This window comes from Thrips palmi, unplaced genomic scaffold, assembly GCF_012932325.1.
Source record: "Thrips palmi isolate BJ-2018 unplaced genomic scaffold, TpBJ-2018v1 HiC_scaffold_16, whole genome shotgun sequence".
NCBI lineage: Eukaryota > Metazoa > Arthropoda > Insecta > Thysanoptera > Thripidae > Thrips > Thrips palmi.
In genome coordinates, this window is record NW_023144625.1 from 4,737,340 (window position 1) to 4,752,128 (window position 14,789).

General features: G+C 47.1%; 1 protein-coding gene across 1 annotated transcript; it reads right to left on the minus strand.

Annotated features, from left to right (window-relative positions):
- Positions 1-5,531: 5,531 nt before the first annotated feature.
- LOC117642917 (zinc finger BED domain-containing protein DAYSLEEPER-like) lies at positions 5,532-8,243 on the minus strand. Its single transcript, XM_034381554.1, has 3 exons — positions 8,109-8,243; positions 7,198-7,472; positions 5,532-7,119 (listed from the first exon to the last, which is right to left on the minus strand). Exons 1-3 carry the CDS (start codon positions 8,241-8,243, stop codon positions 5,532-5,534), a joined length of 1,998 nt encoding a protein of 665 aa, XP_034237445.1.
- Positions 8,244-14,789: the final 6,546 nt, after the last annotated feature.

Below are 14,789 nucleotides of genomic sequence, written 5' to 3' on the forward strand. Positions count from 1 at the left end.
AAATCGAGTTTTGTGTACGCAGATTGCTTCTGTCTTGAAGAAAGGGGGTCTGGGGGGCGGAGCCCCCCAGCCCGGACAAGTGAAAAAGTTACAAGGGTCAAGATCGAGTTATCTGCAGATGAAGCAACTCTACCTAGAATGGAGGGGGGTCTGGGGGGCATAGAGCCCCCCAGCACGCAACAAGTTAGGAAAATCGACGATGGAGAAGCCATTGCCTGCCGAAGGCAGGCTAGCGTCGCAGGCCAAGGTAGGTACGCCAGGCGCGGATTGGAGAAACAGGCAGCGAGACAACGCGAAGCCTGTTACGACAAGACGCGGTCTGGCGTAAACCTACCTTGTATACTTACTAACGAAGATTAACATGTTCAGCATTCAACGTTTGTAATCACTGTGTTACAAAGATTTTACCGCTGACGACAGTAGGAAAGGTGCCCGGCCACCTTTACTACTAACGACACTTTATAAAAGAAACCGAAATTTTAGGTATCCTTTGTCAAGGATTATTTTGTATTCCTAATCCATACCCTATCTAGTGACGACGTTTATCTGCCACTATCAGTAAAATAAATCGTCACCGGGTGATTCTGTGCGTAGGAGGTCATTTTGGCTGTAGCTAAAAATAAAAATAAGTTCACCTTTTTGAGACAGATTTGGTCTGGACAGTACTCCTCTGAGCGTGGCAACGCTAGTTGACTTTCATTTTCACACCCTATGAAATGCGGCGGAGCTTTCAGAAATCATGACGGAATTTACATATGACGGAACTTACAAAGCGAAGTGTTTAATCAGCTGACCCGCTGCGATACAAGATAGGCAAAAACTGTTGACGGTGTCTTTTCGAGCATCCGAAACATCGCTTTTTAGCGAAGGTTGTGGCAACTTTGTCTCTCGGAAGGAGGGAGCTATGGTCCGAAACGGAATTTACATCTATTTGTACACCCTACCCGTTAAACATTTCTGACGGGCTGGAAGCGTTGTTTGGCCGCCCCAGGTCCCACGGGCACGGGCTTCCGGTTGTGTTTCCTATGTTCTTTCGATTCCAAGCGGTCGGGGGGTTCTTAAACGAAAAGGAATCCCAGTGGAACGTCAGTCGTGAAATCAGCTTAGGTGACGTGGTGACACGCTTGATATTTTCCGAAAGGATGTTTCGAGTTCAACAAATGATGACACAAAGGTCACCTTCCGTAGTTTTGTGAAGAATAATAGTAACTACAGTATGGCAAAGTTGTTTAATAGGTGTTCCTGACCATGATGGGACTTACAAAACGACACTTTAGCAGGATACAAAAACTAGAAAAACAAAAGTTAGATCGATGTTGTCACTTGTCCACACGAGGACATGGTCCTCGTTCACTAAAACAGAATTGAATTGCCCAAGCTACCCATTCAACCTCAATTCAGACGCAAGGCCCGAATGACCTGAAATGACCGCCTATGCACGGAATCACACCACCTACATAATTCCTCCAGATTCACGGAAAATGAGGCACTAAATCCGCAGAAAGCGCAAGTTTTGACTCTTTCGGACGCCATCTTTGACTGTGGACCCTCAGTTCACGTGACAGAAGGTCATGCAAACTTACAATCTGGTTTATCTAGTCGAAGGAAGACCTTAGAAAATCACAGAATCAGCAAATTATCGCAAAAATGGTCAAAATGTGATGTTTCGAGCGATTTTTGACGTTTTCGGACGCCATCTTGGCCTGTTGGCCCCTAGCTTAGGTGACAACAGGTCATGCAAACTTAAAATCTGGTTTATCTAGTCGAAGGAAGACCTGAAACGGCCACAGAATCAGCAAATTATCGCAAAAACGGTCAAAATGTGACGTTATAAGCGATTTTTGACGTTTTCTGACGCCATCTTTGCATTTTGACCCCTAACACTCATGCCCATGGCTCTAAATTCACCCATCGCGTTACTTGAATGATAATCTAACTGAAAACCAACCAACAACTCGTGAGTGTGGGCTTCACAGCGCGTTAGAACTGCGATTCGGGCATTTTGGGCGCCATTTTGGCCGCCATCTTGGATTTGAGGGCTAAAATGAAAAAATCGAGCTTGGTAACCGGGCAATTCGTGTTCAGCGGGGTCGAATTAGTCTAGAACCGCCGGTTACCAATTTGTAGCGCGAAACGCCGCTCGCTTCGATTTAGAGAGCCTTTTTCAGAAATGCTTCCCTGTCTAAGGTGCCAAGGCCGCGAGGGCAGGGCCCGGTAACTTAACAAATGAGCGTTACGTTACAAGTTACACTGTGTCCCAAGGCAACTCGTTACCTCCCCAGTTACGTTACAGTACATGTAACGTAACATACCGTTTGATCTGAAACGTTACAGTTTTAAAACGGATTTAATGGTACTGCAAAGTGGTTACAATTGCAACGTTACAGGGAAGTTACAATGAGGAAACGTTACAAAAATTGTAACGTAACGAAAATTCTGCGACGTTTTGTTACAAATGGAACCGTTTCCTCCCCAAAATCTTGTGTTGTTCCGAATCGTAGCAGGTTATAGTAACGTCACACAAGTTAGAACGCACGAAACGTTACACATGTTACACGCTTCACGCGTGCAACGCAATAGCTGTTCGGTTAGTAAAAGTGAGTGTGAAAAAAACGTTAACGCTAACGCTAACGTGAAAGCAGATGATACTTATGAGAATGTTTATTGAAATGTATGAATGTGACATTTTGTCAATTTCTTTCAAAGAGTAAACACTCGGAACTTTTTTTTTTCACAAATTTCTAACACATGATAATTCATGTAAATGTCAATTTTAGTATAACTTTTGAATATCCTAACGTGCCATTGTTTTGTGTTAAACATTTTCGCAATGACGGTGGGACACTCATATGTCCGATACCACTTGTGTTGGGTATCATTTTCGTTGTTTCAACGTGAGGATGCACAATTTGGTGGCTAATCACATAAATACTCAATACCCGTAAAAGTTGTGTTCGGTACTAGGGCAAGGCGCCTTGCGGCACGCGGCGTGTCAGCCACATCTCCAAGCGGGGCCGGCCGGCCGGCGCGCCAACCGAACCCGACCTCAAGATAGATAAGCAAGAGTGGCGCACACCGCCGACTGCCGACGCGCCGCTTCTCGAGAGGAGCAGGGGTTCGGGGGGGGCGCTGCACTATGCGTTCTACGCACTCAAGGCTCAAGTGCGTGTGTGTGTAGACTGCTGCGGGGTGTGGCGGGGCGCGGCGGGACGTGGCGTCTCGGCAAGGGAATGGGCGAGGGGGGCAGCTACGCGATGCGTGCTAGCAGCGTCTCGTAACGACGCGCTACGCGAGGGACGCACTTCATGAGTACTAGAGAGCTGGGTGTCGAGGTTATACGCCGCGCGCGCAACCCGAGCCCCCGCAGGCGCCCCGATCCATGTGCGGCGCGCGGCGCGGCGCGGCGCGGCGCGACGGCGCGGCACGCTGCGGGCCCTCCGCTCATAATCTTCTAGGCAGGCCAGCCAGCCGCTGCCTTGCCAGCGAGGCGCTCGGCCTCTTCTAGGCTTGCTAGTCAGGCAACGAGGCAACTGCTGCCTGGCTAGCCGGAAACTCGGTACTCTCTGCACGAGAGTACAAGCACGCTGATACGTGAACGTATCATCTGCTAAAAAGAAGTGAGCCTCGGCTTGAGTTTTGCGGATTTCCCTCTGAGGACATGACATCGACAGAGCCAGTGGTATGCAAAGCAGAAGGATGAAGTCACCATCCTCCGTTGGCCCAGCCGAGCGATTCGGAAGAGTCGTTTCGTCGCTCTGTCTCTGTCGCACTCATGGGGCTCTGCATAAGGGTGCGAGTGGGTGCGAGAGAGACAATGTCAAACCGCTAATCGCTCGGCGCATCTCCGTGAGCATCAGCCTCCCCCCCCCCCCTCTTCCCTCCTCCCAAATCCGCTGGCCCCAGCGAGGCGGCGAGGAGCGGAGGCTGCCTTGTAGAGATGAGGGACAGGCAAGCTCAGCGCGAGCCCAGCCGCTGCCGACTGGCACGGAACCCAACCCAACTCGGCTTGCCCATGGGTTGGGCTGGACCGGCAAGCGGCTTGGGCGGCTTGCTCTCCGGCCCGCAGGTGAGTGTGAGAGAGAGACAGACAGCGTCGCTTTGACTGTGGCTGGCTGGCCGCTGGCTGGCCGACGGAGACGACAGCTAGCCGAACCGCCTTTGTCGTGGCGTGGCGTAGCGCGATCAGCCGAACGGCGTATGATGTCAAAGTTTGACTATTTATGCTATTCCGTATGTGTGCATACCCTCCCCGACTTTCTTTAATGTGTTGATTATTGTTTAATGAGGGCACCTGCCGTCGGTTGCACTATTCAAATCGAGCCAAACCGACTCTACGCACGCGCGTAACGGCAGATAGACAGACGCGGCTGCCGGCCGTCGCCGCCGTCGGTCGCCCGCCCAGCCGCCCAGCCAGCGCAGCGAGCGACCCGGAGCGCGCCGCTTTGCCCACTCCACCCACCCAGCCGGGCAGGCCAGGCAAGCCTTCCGAACCCATGGGTTCGGAAGCATTCGGGTGGACCCAGCACCTTCGGCAAAGAAGGTGCGCTACCGCCGCCGCCCGCTGCGGTAGCGGCGCTGGCTTGCTGGCTTGCCCGTCCCTCATCTCTACTGCCTTGCCTGCCCCTGCCACAGACGCCGCCGCCACCGCCGCTACCACCGCTGCTGCCACCGCCGCCGCTGTGGAAGCTTGCACGCCCGCCGAACCCATCACCCATCCCCGTCCTCCCGTCCCTCAGTATGTACAGCGTCCCAGCGTTCGCACACACACCTCCCGATTTTGAAACTCCCGCGCTCTCCTCGAGCCACGTCCGGTCCATCTCTGCCCGACACTCGGCCCGTTCTCGTTTCTCGTCCTCGCTTCTCTCTCCCCGGCGTCGTTGGCCGCGGGCCGCGGCACGTTTCCATGACGCTTATGTATTGTGGGATTGCTGATTTTTTTGGTACGAATGAAATGGATGTGAATTTTGACAGCCCAGTAATCTTCTTTCAAAGCTTTCTTTTTAAATTTCTAAGAATCAAGAAGTTTGTGTTAGAAATTCGCATTAGAGTCAGAAAGCAACAAATGTTCAGGAGAAATGCGAAGAGGTTATGTTACAACCGTAGGCTGCTTTTGAGTCTTTCTAGTTTTACTAGTCAATGAGATGCATCTCGGGGCTGCGAGGGGAGTCGAGGAACAGCAAATTATTCAGCATTTCACATTTTGAGGTATGAATCGTTTCTTTATTTATATTAATATTTAATATTAATATCTAGGATCTAAGTAAATATCACATTCAACAACATTGTGTTGTGACTCAGAGTAAATTTACCATTCAGTTACGAATAAGTCACCGGTTAACAATCAATACCTTAAATAAATGTCAATAATATTCTTTGTTGTAAATTAAAGGAACTTTGTAACCAAATCACAACAATACTTGTCTCAAACAATCAACGGTGCCTAAACTTAAAAATAATCTAACAATGTCAACATTTTTCTCTTGCAGCTACAACATTGAAGAAAATCACACATCACTATTGAGGTTCAGTGACTAAGCAGATCCTGAGTTGGAGGTGGAAGTGGACATGTCCATTTCTTCAAATTCATCATCGTCATCTGAAGCGACACTTTCAATCAGAGAAAGTACATCCTCCTTCATGAGGTTGGAATTGCTATGGATCAAAACTAGATCTTCAATCATGTCTGAAGACAGCCCTGAGCGTAAGTAATGCATGATGAATCTCAAAGCGGAAAATAGTCTTTCAACACTAACTTGAGTGGCGGGAATGGCATGCAGAACACAGGCAATAAGATACAATTCTGGGTATGCCAGTCTGTGCTTCTCCCACCAATTCAAGATGGAGGTTTTCCTGTCCTTGACACGGGCTGTTTCCCTGTAATACACTTCTAGCTGAGTTGATATGTTAACTCTACTCACAGAAGCTGTTGCGCTCCTTTCCAAGTCTTTAGCCCTCAACATAGCTTCAATTTCATCATCGCTGTCGTTATTCTCTTCATGAGGTTCCGCCTCTTCTTCAATTTCTAACTGTGGATTTCGTTTCTTCTCTACTGTCTTCCAGAGTTTCCGTATGAAGGCCTTGGCAGATACCACCTCACTATCATCAAGGCAGGAGAAATATCTTGGGTCAAGTAAGATGGCGGCCTCAAACCCTGGATATTCAAACAGGGCTGGTACCTTCTCTTGGCCAGCAAGTGCGCTTCTTGGGGCGTACACTTGACGCCTCTCCCTAAGCTCCATGTTTTCTACAATTTTCAATGACAAGGGTGAGTTGACTTTCTTGAGTTTAGCCTTGCATTCAAGCCAAATACCAAACATGTCTCCCAGAGTAAGCTGTTCTGATTGAAGAGCTTTTGTTGCAATCATGGCAGGTTCAAGTGACTTCATTAGATGCTGCATGTTAGACCAATCTTCCTTAGAAATAATTTCTTCTGTTTCCAGGAAATTTTCTATCCGCTGCAAAGAAGCTAGCATGGCATATGAAGTGTTCCATCTCGTGGCATTGTCAAGAACAGGAACTGCCAGGAACTCTCTCTTCAATCTTTTCCGGTAAGTTTCTGTTCTCAATAACTTAACCGCATCTCGAGCTTTCTTCAGTAGTTCCACTTCAACTGGTGATTTTTTCAGGCTGTCGTCCATCACCGCAAGCTGAAGCGTGTGGGCAGCACACTTAACACTTGAAAGCTTCAGAGAGTCATCTTCATCGTCCCTTAGTTCCAAGTCCAAATCCATCTGAATTTCATCACAGAGGTCTTGAGCTTCAACTTGTTCTTCTTTTAAAAGATCTGCAGCACGAAGCATGTTTGCCCCATTGTCACAGGTAAACGACACCAGGCTAGACACTTCTATGTCATACTCCCGCAGGATCGTCATTATTTCATTCTTTAAATTCTCTGCTGTTTGTGACAAAAAGAGACGCTTAACTGCGAGGGTCCTTAGCTGTGTTGTTCCATCTTTGGAAAATTGGATGTTGACTCCAAAGTAGGGTTCACCATTCTTGGTAGTAGAGTCCACCTTCAGAGAAACTACCTTTCCCTTGATTTCATTCTTAATGAAGTTTCTTAGCTCCTTAGCAGAATCTTTAATCATGTTGCGTACTGAATAGTCGTTGATAGCAAACCTGCAAAGATAAAAAAAATGTTAGAACTAATTGAATATTTTCGATATTTTATAAAAAGTGTTTTTATAACTCTCTTACCTTTCCCTTGCAGGCATGGCGTCTATCATGGGACGTACGATGTCTTGAAAAGCTGGATCATTCATCATTTCTATGGGCCGCCCATGCACTGCTATCAGGCGCACACAAGCTAGTTTTAGCTTACGAGCAGACATAGCGACATGGAGTAACCGTGTCTTCTTTGATGGTTTTTTCTTGCGTCGCCCATTCCACTCTGAGAGATCACTTTCAAGAGATGGAATCTTGTCCTTGTGCTTACGCCTCAAGTGCTTTTCCAAGTTTCCAAGGTGGTTGCCCTGAAATAAAAATAAAGGTAAGAAAATATCCATAATAAATCAAAACAAAAAAAGAATCCTATTATTTATGTTCCTCTCACTATGCTTTACGAGTCAATTTTCACATGAACAAACATGTAAACATTTCAAGTTATTGAGAAAGGGGGCCAGGTACTGGCCCCGCCCCTGTAGAGTCAGAATCGTATTTCTACTCTGCATTGTTACAGCCTTGGTGGCAACAGTCAGAACGGGCGAGGGCGCGCTCGTAAGCATTATGCTGTCAGATTTAGAAGAAATTCAACAACCAAGTAGCACAGTCAGGAAATATGTAGTGATGGTCAGCACATGGTCGGCTAGCCCATACGAACTTTGCATAAGGGACACACTGTTGCTCGCACACACGTGGTCCCTGGCTCCACGTGGTCCCGGGCCACACGTGGCCAGTCAAACCAAATCACCTTACCACTATAACCGCTGCCCTAGCGCCAGAGTGCTAGTGCTTGTACATTGATCAAATTGCTAACTTATGCACTAATAAAGTTGCTAACTCATATGGAGGTCAAAACAAAAGCGCTGCCCTCAAATTTAGGTTTAACAAATGGTGGCATGGAAACTTAACAGCTGTCGTAAAACTATCCATCAATTCATCTTACTTACGGGAACTTTCTTCCTTTGGCAGGTGGCGATAACACATCGAGACTCATCCAGTACAGAGTCGTAGTTAAAATACTTCCGCACTGGGTGCTCTGGCTTCTGGGGGCCCGTCGGCGCAGCACCTGCACCATTCTCCATGGTCGTTGACTAGCAGCTTGTTCTCGTGAACGGTTTGGAGCAAGTGGCTGACTGTGCTTCACTGTTACCTTCTCTTCCCCCTTCCCTGCCTTCTGTTGCAGTGTTGCCAACCATTTCTTTTTATGTGTATTTTACCTTATTTTATTAAAAGTTATCAAAACTCAGTGCTATCAATTCACGCTTAAAAGTTTACAATTAGATGAACTTTTCTTTGAGTCACTTTGTATTTTTTTAACCAAAATTTTGTTGTTGAGTAGCATGCTTCATGTTCTGAACAGGTGGTAACAGTTCTTTTATTTTTTTGTCCTTTTTTTCTCCAGTTGTATATAAAATTTACAATAAAATAAAATGTATTTGAACCATGCAATTCGTTACTCTTTTTTGTGGCAAGAAAAAATTCATTGTTTGTTCATTTCTTTCAAGAAGTGTGCGTTTCACAAACCTGAGTCTAAGTCCCAATTTGAAATACCCGCCAAGCCCTGCGCGCGCACTGGGCCCGAACGCCTGTGAACACGAGGGTAGGCAAACCCGCAAAACTTGCAGTCCAGTGTGATGCCTACCTTACAGGCGGGGTGGGCGGACGGCGCGGCCCCTCTTTTCCTGTTCCTTCTAATGGTTAAAAAGGGTTTGGTAACGTTACTTTTTCGTTGAAACTGTAACCTGTTTGAGTTATTGTCACAATTAAATCGTTACGCACGTAACGTTACCATGTGACGTAACTCTAATGAGTACCATAGCGCACAGTACCGTTCTTAGCGTACAGTAACCACAAGCCTAATGTTAGACGCCTCCGTTCTCTGAGGAACGTTACATTAGTAACGTTACAGCAACCTTTACCCAGTTGTAACGGTACTGAGTAACGGAACGGAATTCGGTTTGTAACAGGTATTTGTTCCTCTCGAGTAACGTTCCGTTGCCGGTAACATTAGGATGGAACGTATGTTTCGGTACACGGAAAGTAACGTTATCACTTCATTCTCGTTCCACACTACAGTTCCACGTACCGTAACAAATAACGTGAAGCTAGTAACGGTCATTTTGTTAAGTTACCGGGCCCTGCGCGAGGGTGGCGATGGTGCTGAACTCAGAAAATCGGAGCACACGCTGCACAGTAAAAAAAGATTCGCTGTTTTGGTGGTCGTTCTATATCCAATCTCACCGAAACGGGTACCCCCACAAACCCGGCGACAGTCCGTCACCAAAACGGTGACCTGCGTCACCAGGTGGTGTTCCGCCAGAGAGGTTAGGATGACCACAACAACTGTTTTTGAGCTGTCTGTGCATATTTGTGCGTGCCCGCCGGCAATGTTACGCTTTGATGAGTCACGCGAATGATTACTGACAGCCCCTGACTTGTTTTGTGTCCTATTTCACATTGATACGACGATCAAAAGTCGCTGGCAGGAGGGTGACTGCAGTGCCGTTCTGGTGAGGTGGCTGCTCCGGAACGGACCGAGCGCCACCGAAACTAGACCGAGCGTCGCCGAAACGAACAGAGGGCCGCCAGAACAGTTTGAGGGTGTCGCTGTTCTTGTAATATTCTCGTTTTGGCGCCCAGACGTCACCGAATCGGCGAATCTTTTTTTACTGTGTGGCTGCGGCGCGGCCTAGGCGACGTGCTAGCGTGATTCAAGGGCCCAACAACCTGGAGGACGCCAAGCACGCCTCAAGCGCCCCCGTCATTCGTGCGTCACGCAGCCTCGCCACCAGGGCGTCGGCGTGCTTGGCCGCCGGCATGCAGAGCCCTTCAGTCGCGCACGACGCCGCGTACACTCTACCAAAAATGTCCTGTCAATGCCGTTAATTTATTACCAGTTTCCACTGTAGGTCAATTCACAGCGTTTACTGTGATCTGGTCACGCGATTCACTGTGATCTTGCTCGCGGTGTTCACTGTGATCTGGTTTACAGCAAACACTGTGAGTTTGACGCCGCTGAGAACCGAAGTGCTGCAAATCAGGCTCCAATTCACGGCGTTTACTGTGGCCAGATCACAGTGAACACTGTAACCGAGATCACAGTGAACGCTGTGATCTAGTTCACAGCAAACGCCGTGAATTGCATAACAGCAAACATTGGTAATAAATCAACGGCGTTGACAGGACATTTTTTGTAGAGTGTAGGCCACGTGTCGTTGAGGCGTGCTTGGCGTCCTCCAGGTTGTGGGCCTTTGAGTCACGCAAGCACGCCGCCTAGGCCGCGCCGCAGCCAGCGTGTCCTCCAGGCGCGCCGCCACCACCGTTCACGCTGGCTGCGGCGCGGCTTAGGCGGCGTGCTAGTGCCACTCAAAGGCCCACAACCTGGAGGACGCCAAGCACGCCTCAACCGTACGCTACCTGCGGCGCGGCCTATTCGGCGTGCTTGAACGACTCAAGGGCCTCACAACCTGGAGTACGCCAAGCTCACCGCAACCGTGACTACGCGGTCTGCCTGGGACTGGTTGCGCACTTTTTCATAGTGACGGAACCTTTCGGCCAAGAGCACAGAGCCTAGATGGCTCTCTAGCTTAGAGGCAGCCTGTCACCTGGTTTTAAGCCTTCGAAGTTTTTCATAGCGTCCACAGTGACATCACGGCAGCATATTTATGCCCCACGTTTTTAAAATAATTTTTAGAAATTATTTATAATTGTTTGATAATTTTTAAAAATTATTTAGGGCAACTTACACGGGAAGTAGTGAGCTCAGCTCATTTATTTTGCATTTTTCATCCTTATTATTTAGCTTCAAATGGAGCAACCAAAAATTAAATAAATTGTCAAATAATCCGTTTTAAATGGGGGACAGATTTATTGGTGGATAGTTTGTCTTGGGGGGAAGTTGGATTGGTGGACAGTTGGGGATACCCCGTCTAGGGAATTGTACATATAGCATAGACCTTTTATTCGTGGCATATGAACAAATTTCTAAGTATTATTGTTGCGTAAAAAAATTCATATGCTACTTAGGAAATGTTGCTGCTGCTATGAACAAAAAGTCAATATGGCTCTGAGTCTGAGAGTGTAGTTTCTGATTAATTGAAGTTTATGTAACAAATTAAGTCGTTGGCCCTAAGTCTCCTTGCAAAGAACCAAAAGTTGTCGAGACCCAAATATTTTTTTTACAAGTTCTTACCAAATACCTGCATACCAAACACACTATTTGCTACCCCAAATTTACACAGTGTGTCCCAAAATACCATAACAGGTTATTGGCTGAGCGATAGCGAAGCCCGTTACTCCAGTGCGGTTGAAAAGTTTTGTCTGTCTGTCTGTGCACTGTTAGAAATTAGCTCCGAAATTTTGTGGAGAAAAACCCTATAATCACGTACATGGAGACTCCATTCATTTTCCATTTTTTTTCAGAGAGATTTTCCCAGGGCTTAAACAGATGTTCTTCGGAGCATTACTTGGGTCCTGATGGGAGGTAAAATGCATGTCTTTTCTCAGAATGGTTAAAGAGGGCTTCGCTGAAGCGTTCTTTAGTCTGAAATGGTCAAAGAAGGGACAATCTTTTTCGAGATCATTTGACTTATATCCTGTAGCTTACCCTTAATATTATGAAAACTGAGGTAAACAAGTAGGGGTTTACCTTTCCCTCATTTTTTAACTGGTTGCAAACCTTTTTTCGTGATTTCGTGATAGTGAAGCATGCATTTATGTTCAAAATTCCGAAAATTTTCGGGAAAAGCCCGGAATTTGCATTTATGGAGAGCTCCATGCAAAAGTTTCGGAAAAACTCCATGATTTTTCCATTTTTTTTCGGAATTTTCTGACAGTGTGTGTCCGTGTGTGTGTGTGTGTGTGTACACTACTCCTCCTGAACGGCTCGGCCGATCTGGCTGAGATTTTGCAGGCTTATTAGGTATGTTCTTGGCTCGGCACACGCGAAATTTCACTGTCCTAGCTCAACCGGTTCAGTTTTTATAGCCGAAAAACACCTAAAAAACGGCGAAAAATCGAGTTTTTTTTGCAGGTAGATCACCTCTGTCTTGAAGAAAGGGGGTCTGGGGGGCGGAGCCCCCCAGCCTAGACAAGTTAAAAAGTTACAACGGTCAAGATCGTGTTATCTGTAGATTAAGCAACTCTTTCTAGAATTAAGGGGGGTCTGGGGGGCGGAGCCCCACAGCATGCAACACGTAAGAAGAAACCGACGATGGACAAGCCAATGCCTGCCGAAGGCAGGCTAGCGCCGCAGGCCAAGGTAGGTACGCCAGGCGCGGATTGGAGGAACAGGCCGCGAGACATCGCGAAGCCTGTTACGACAAGACGCGGTCTGGCGTAAACCTACCTTGTTTTACATTACATTGTGGCATAATGAGCACCATGTCTATTGCTGGAGCAATAGAGCAGCCCAACTCCTTTTGACGGAAGCAAATTAATTTTGTTCACCTACTTGTGAAGGATGAATTGTTTTTATCAAATTAGACAGGAGCTTTCAGTGACAAATAGGGAAATTAATAAAGAACTTGTAAAAAAATATTCAGGTCTGGACAACTTTTGGTTCTTTTGCAAGGAGACTTAGGGCCAACGACTGAATCAAGAACCTATATAGCCCCAATCCGACTGACTCACTGACTGACTGACTCACTCACTCACTCACTCATAGAAATGTTTGGGGTCAAGGAGTGGTCGTAGAGACATGCGGTTTTTTCCATTCGATTCCAAATTTTATGGGAAAATTGGGAAAAATCCCAAAAGTTGAAAATTCCTAACCGTTTCCGAGCAAACCTACTTAATCTTCAAAAAAGCGGACTAAATTCCTCACAGTTTCCGAGCAAACCCACTCAATCATCGAAAAAGGGGACCGACCGACTAAAAATTTTTATTCGCCCCATCGGTAGGTCTGGTCGAGACATTTCCGAAACTGTGCCGCAATCGGGTCCCCGTCACCGGCAACATCCCAAAAAACGATATTAAAAAAATATAAAAATAGGCCTAAATTCAACAAAATCCACTCAATCTTCAAAAAAGGGGACCGACCGACTGAAAATTTTTATTCGCCCTATCGGTAGGTCTGGTCGAGACATTTCCGAAACTGTGTCGCAATCGGGTCCCCGTCACCGGCAACACCCTCAAAACGATTAAATAGGCCCAAATTCAACGAAATCCACTCAATCTTCAAAAAAGGGGACCGACCGACTGAAAATTTTTATTCGCCTAATCGGTAGGTCTGGTCGAGACATTTCCGAAACTGTGCCGCAATCGGGTCCCCGTCACCGGCAACACCCTCAAAACGATTAATTAGGCCTAAATTCAACAAAATCCACTCAATCTTCAAAAAAGGGGACCGACCGACTGAAAATTTTTATTCGCCCTATCGATAGGTCAAGTCGAGACATTTCTGAAACTATGCCGCAATCGGGTCCCCGTCACCGGCAACGTCCTCAAAATCATCAATCAAGAACCTACATAGCCCCTAAATCCGACTGAGTCCCTCACTCACTTTTTTTGGGGTCAAGGAATAGTCGTAGAGACTTAAGGTTCTATCCATTCGATTCCAAATTTTATGGGAAAATGGGATAAAATCCCAACAGTTGAAAATTCCTCACCGTTTCCGAGCAAACCTACTCAATCTTCTAAAAAGGGGACCGACTGACTAAAAATTTTTATTCGCCCCATCGGTAGGTCTGGTCGAGAATTTCCGAAACTGTGCCGCAGTCGGGTCCCCGCCACCGGCAATGGGGTAAATAATCATCAATCATCAAGAGCCTATATAGCCCCAATCCGACTGACTGACTCACTGACGCACTCACTCACTCACTCATAGAAATGTTTAGGGTCAAGGGGTGGTCGTAGAGACTTCCATTCACCTCTATCCTTGTCAAAGTAGTCTTAAATATTTTCCGGACCTTGTATGCACCCATTGACTGCCACAGTAGCCAAAGCAATACAAGCTATCTATTTGGGCAGTAAAAGTATAGCTTAATTATATGGTCAAAAGTTGTTAAATAGACCTTTCAAAGAAGCAGTACATTTACTTCCTTGGAAAATTTGCCTTTGGTCACCTTGGACGTACTGAAAATACTTCGGCACGCGCCCCACACATGCGGGGGTCTGGGGGCGGAGCCCCCAGCGAGCAGCGCGAGTTTGTTAAGTAAACTTCAATTTTTCAGATACTAAAGGGAATACAATCATGATGCCGCAATTATTTTGGAAAATGATATTTCGCATTTTTTTTCACCTGACATGACATTTTATGATATTTTGGGACACAGTGTGTAAATTTGGGGAACCAAATAGTGTATTTGATACGCACGGAGGTTCACAAAGTTAAAACATCTTCAGTTTGACTCGGAGGAATAGCCAGCAGTGCGCGGCATGCTGAAATTCTCATACTGTTCTGGAGCCAGGAGGGTTTGGAAATACGCGGCCCCGAGCTCACGAAAAGCTGGCGATCTGCTCCGTGCGGCCCAGGCCGAGCCCCGTGTCGGGGTGTCATTCACCCGCACTCCGGCAGGCCGGCCATAAACAGCCGGCCGAGGGTGCATTGTCTGCGAACCAGGTCTACGGGGCATCGGGACCCCGGCCTCAGACAACTGCGGATGCACCCGAAAACGCTCTCGGATGCT

Excerpts from the sequence above, each read along its gene's own strand:
- LOC117642917 (XM_034381554.1), bottom strand. The coding sequence starts at position 8,243 with ATGGAGAATGGTGCAGGTGCTGCGCCGACGGGCCCCCAGAAGCCAGAG. Across the intron at positions 7,473-8,108 it reads GCCAAAGGAAGAAAGTTCCC|GGCAACCACCTTGGAAACTT; the intron begins GTAAGTAAGATG and ends TTTTTATTTCAG. Across the intron at positions 7,120-7,197 it reads GCCATGCCTGCAAGGGAAAG|GTTTGCTATCAACGACTATT; the intron begins GTAAGAGAGTTA and ends TTATCTTTGCAG.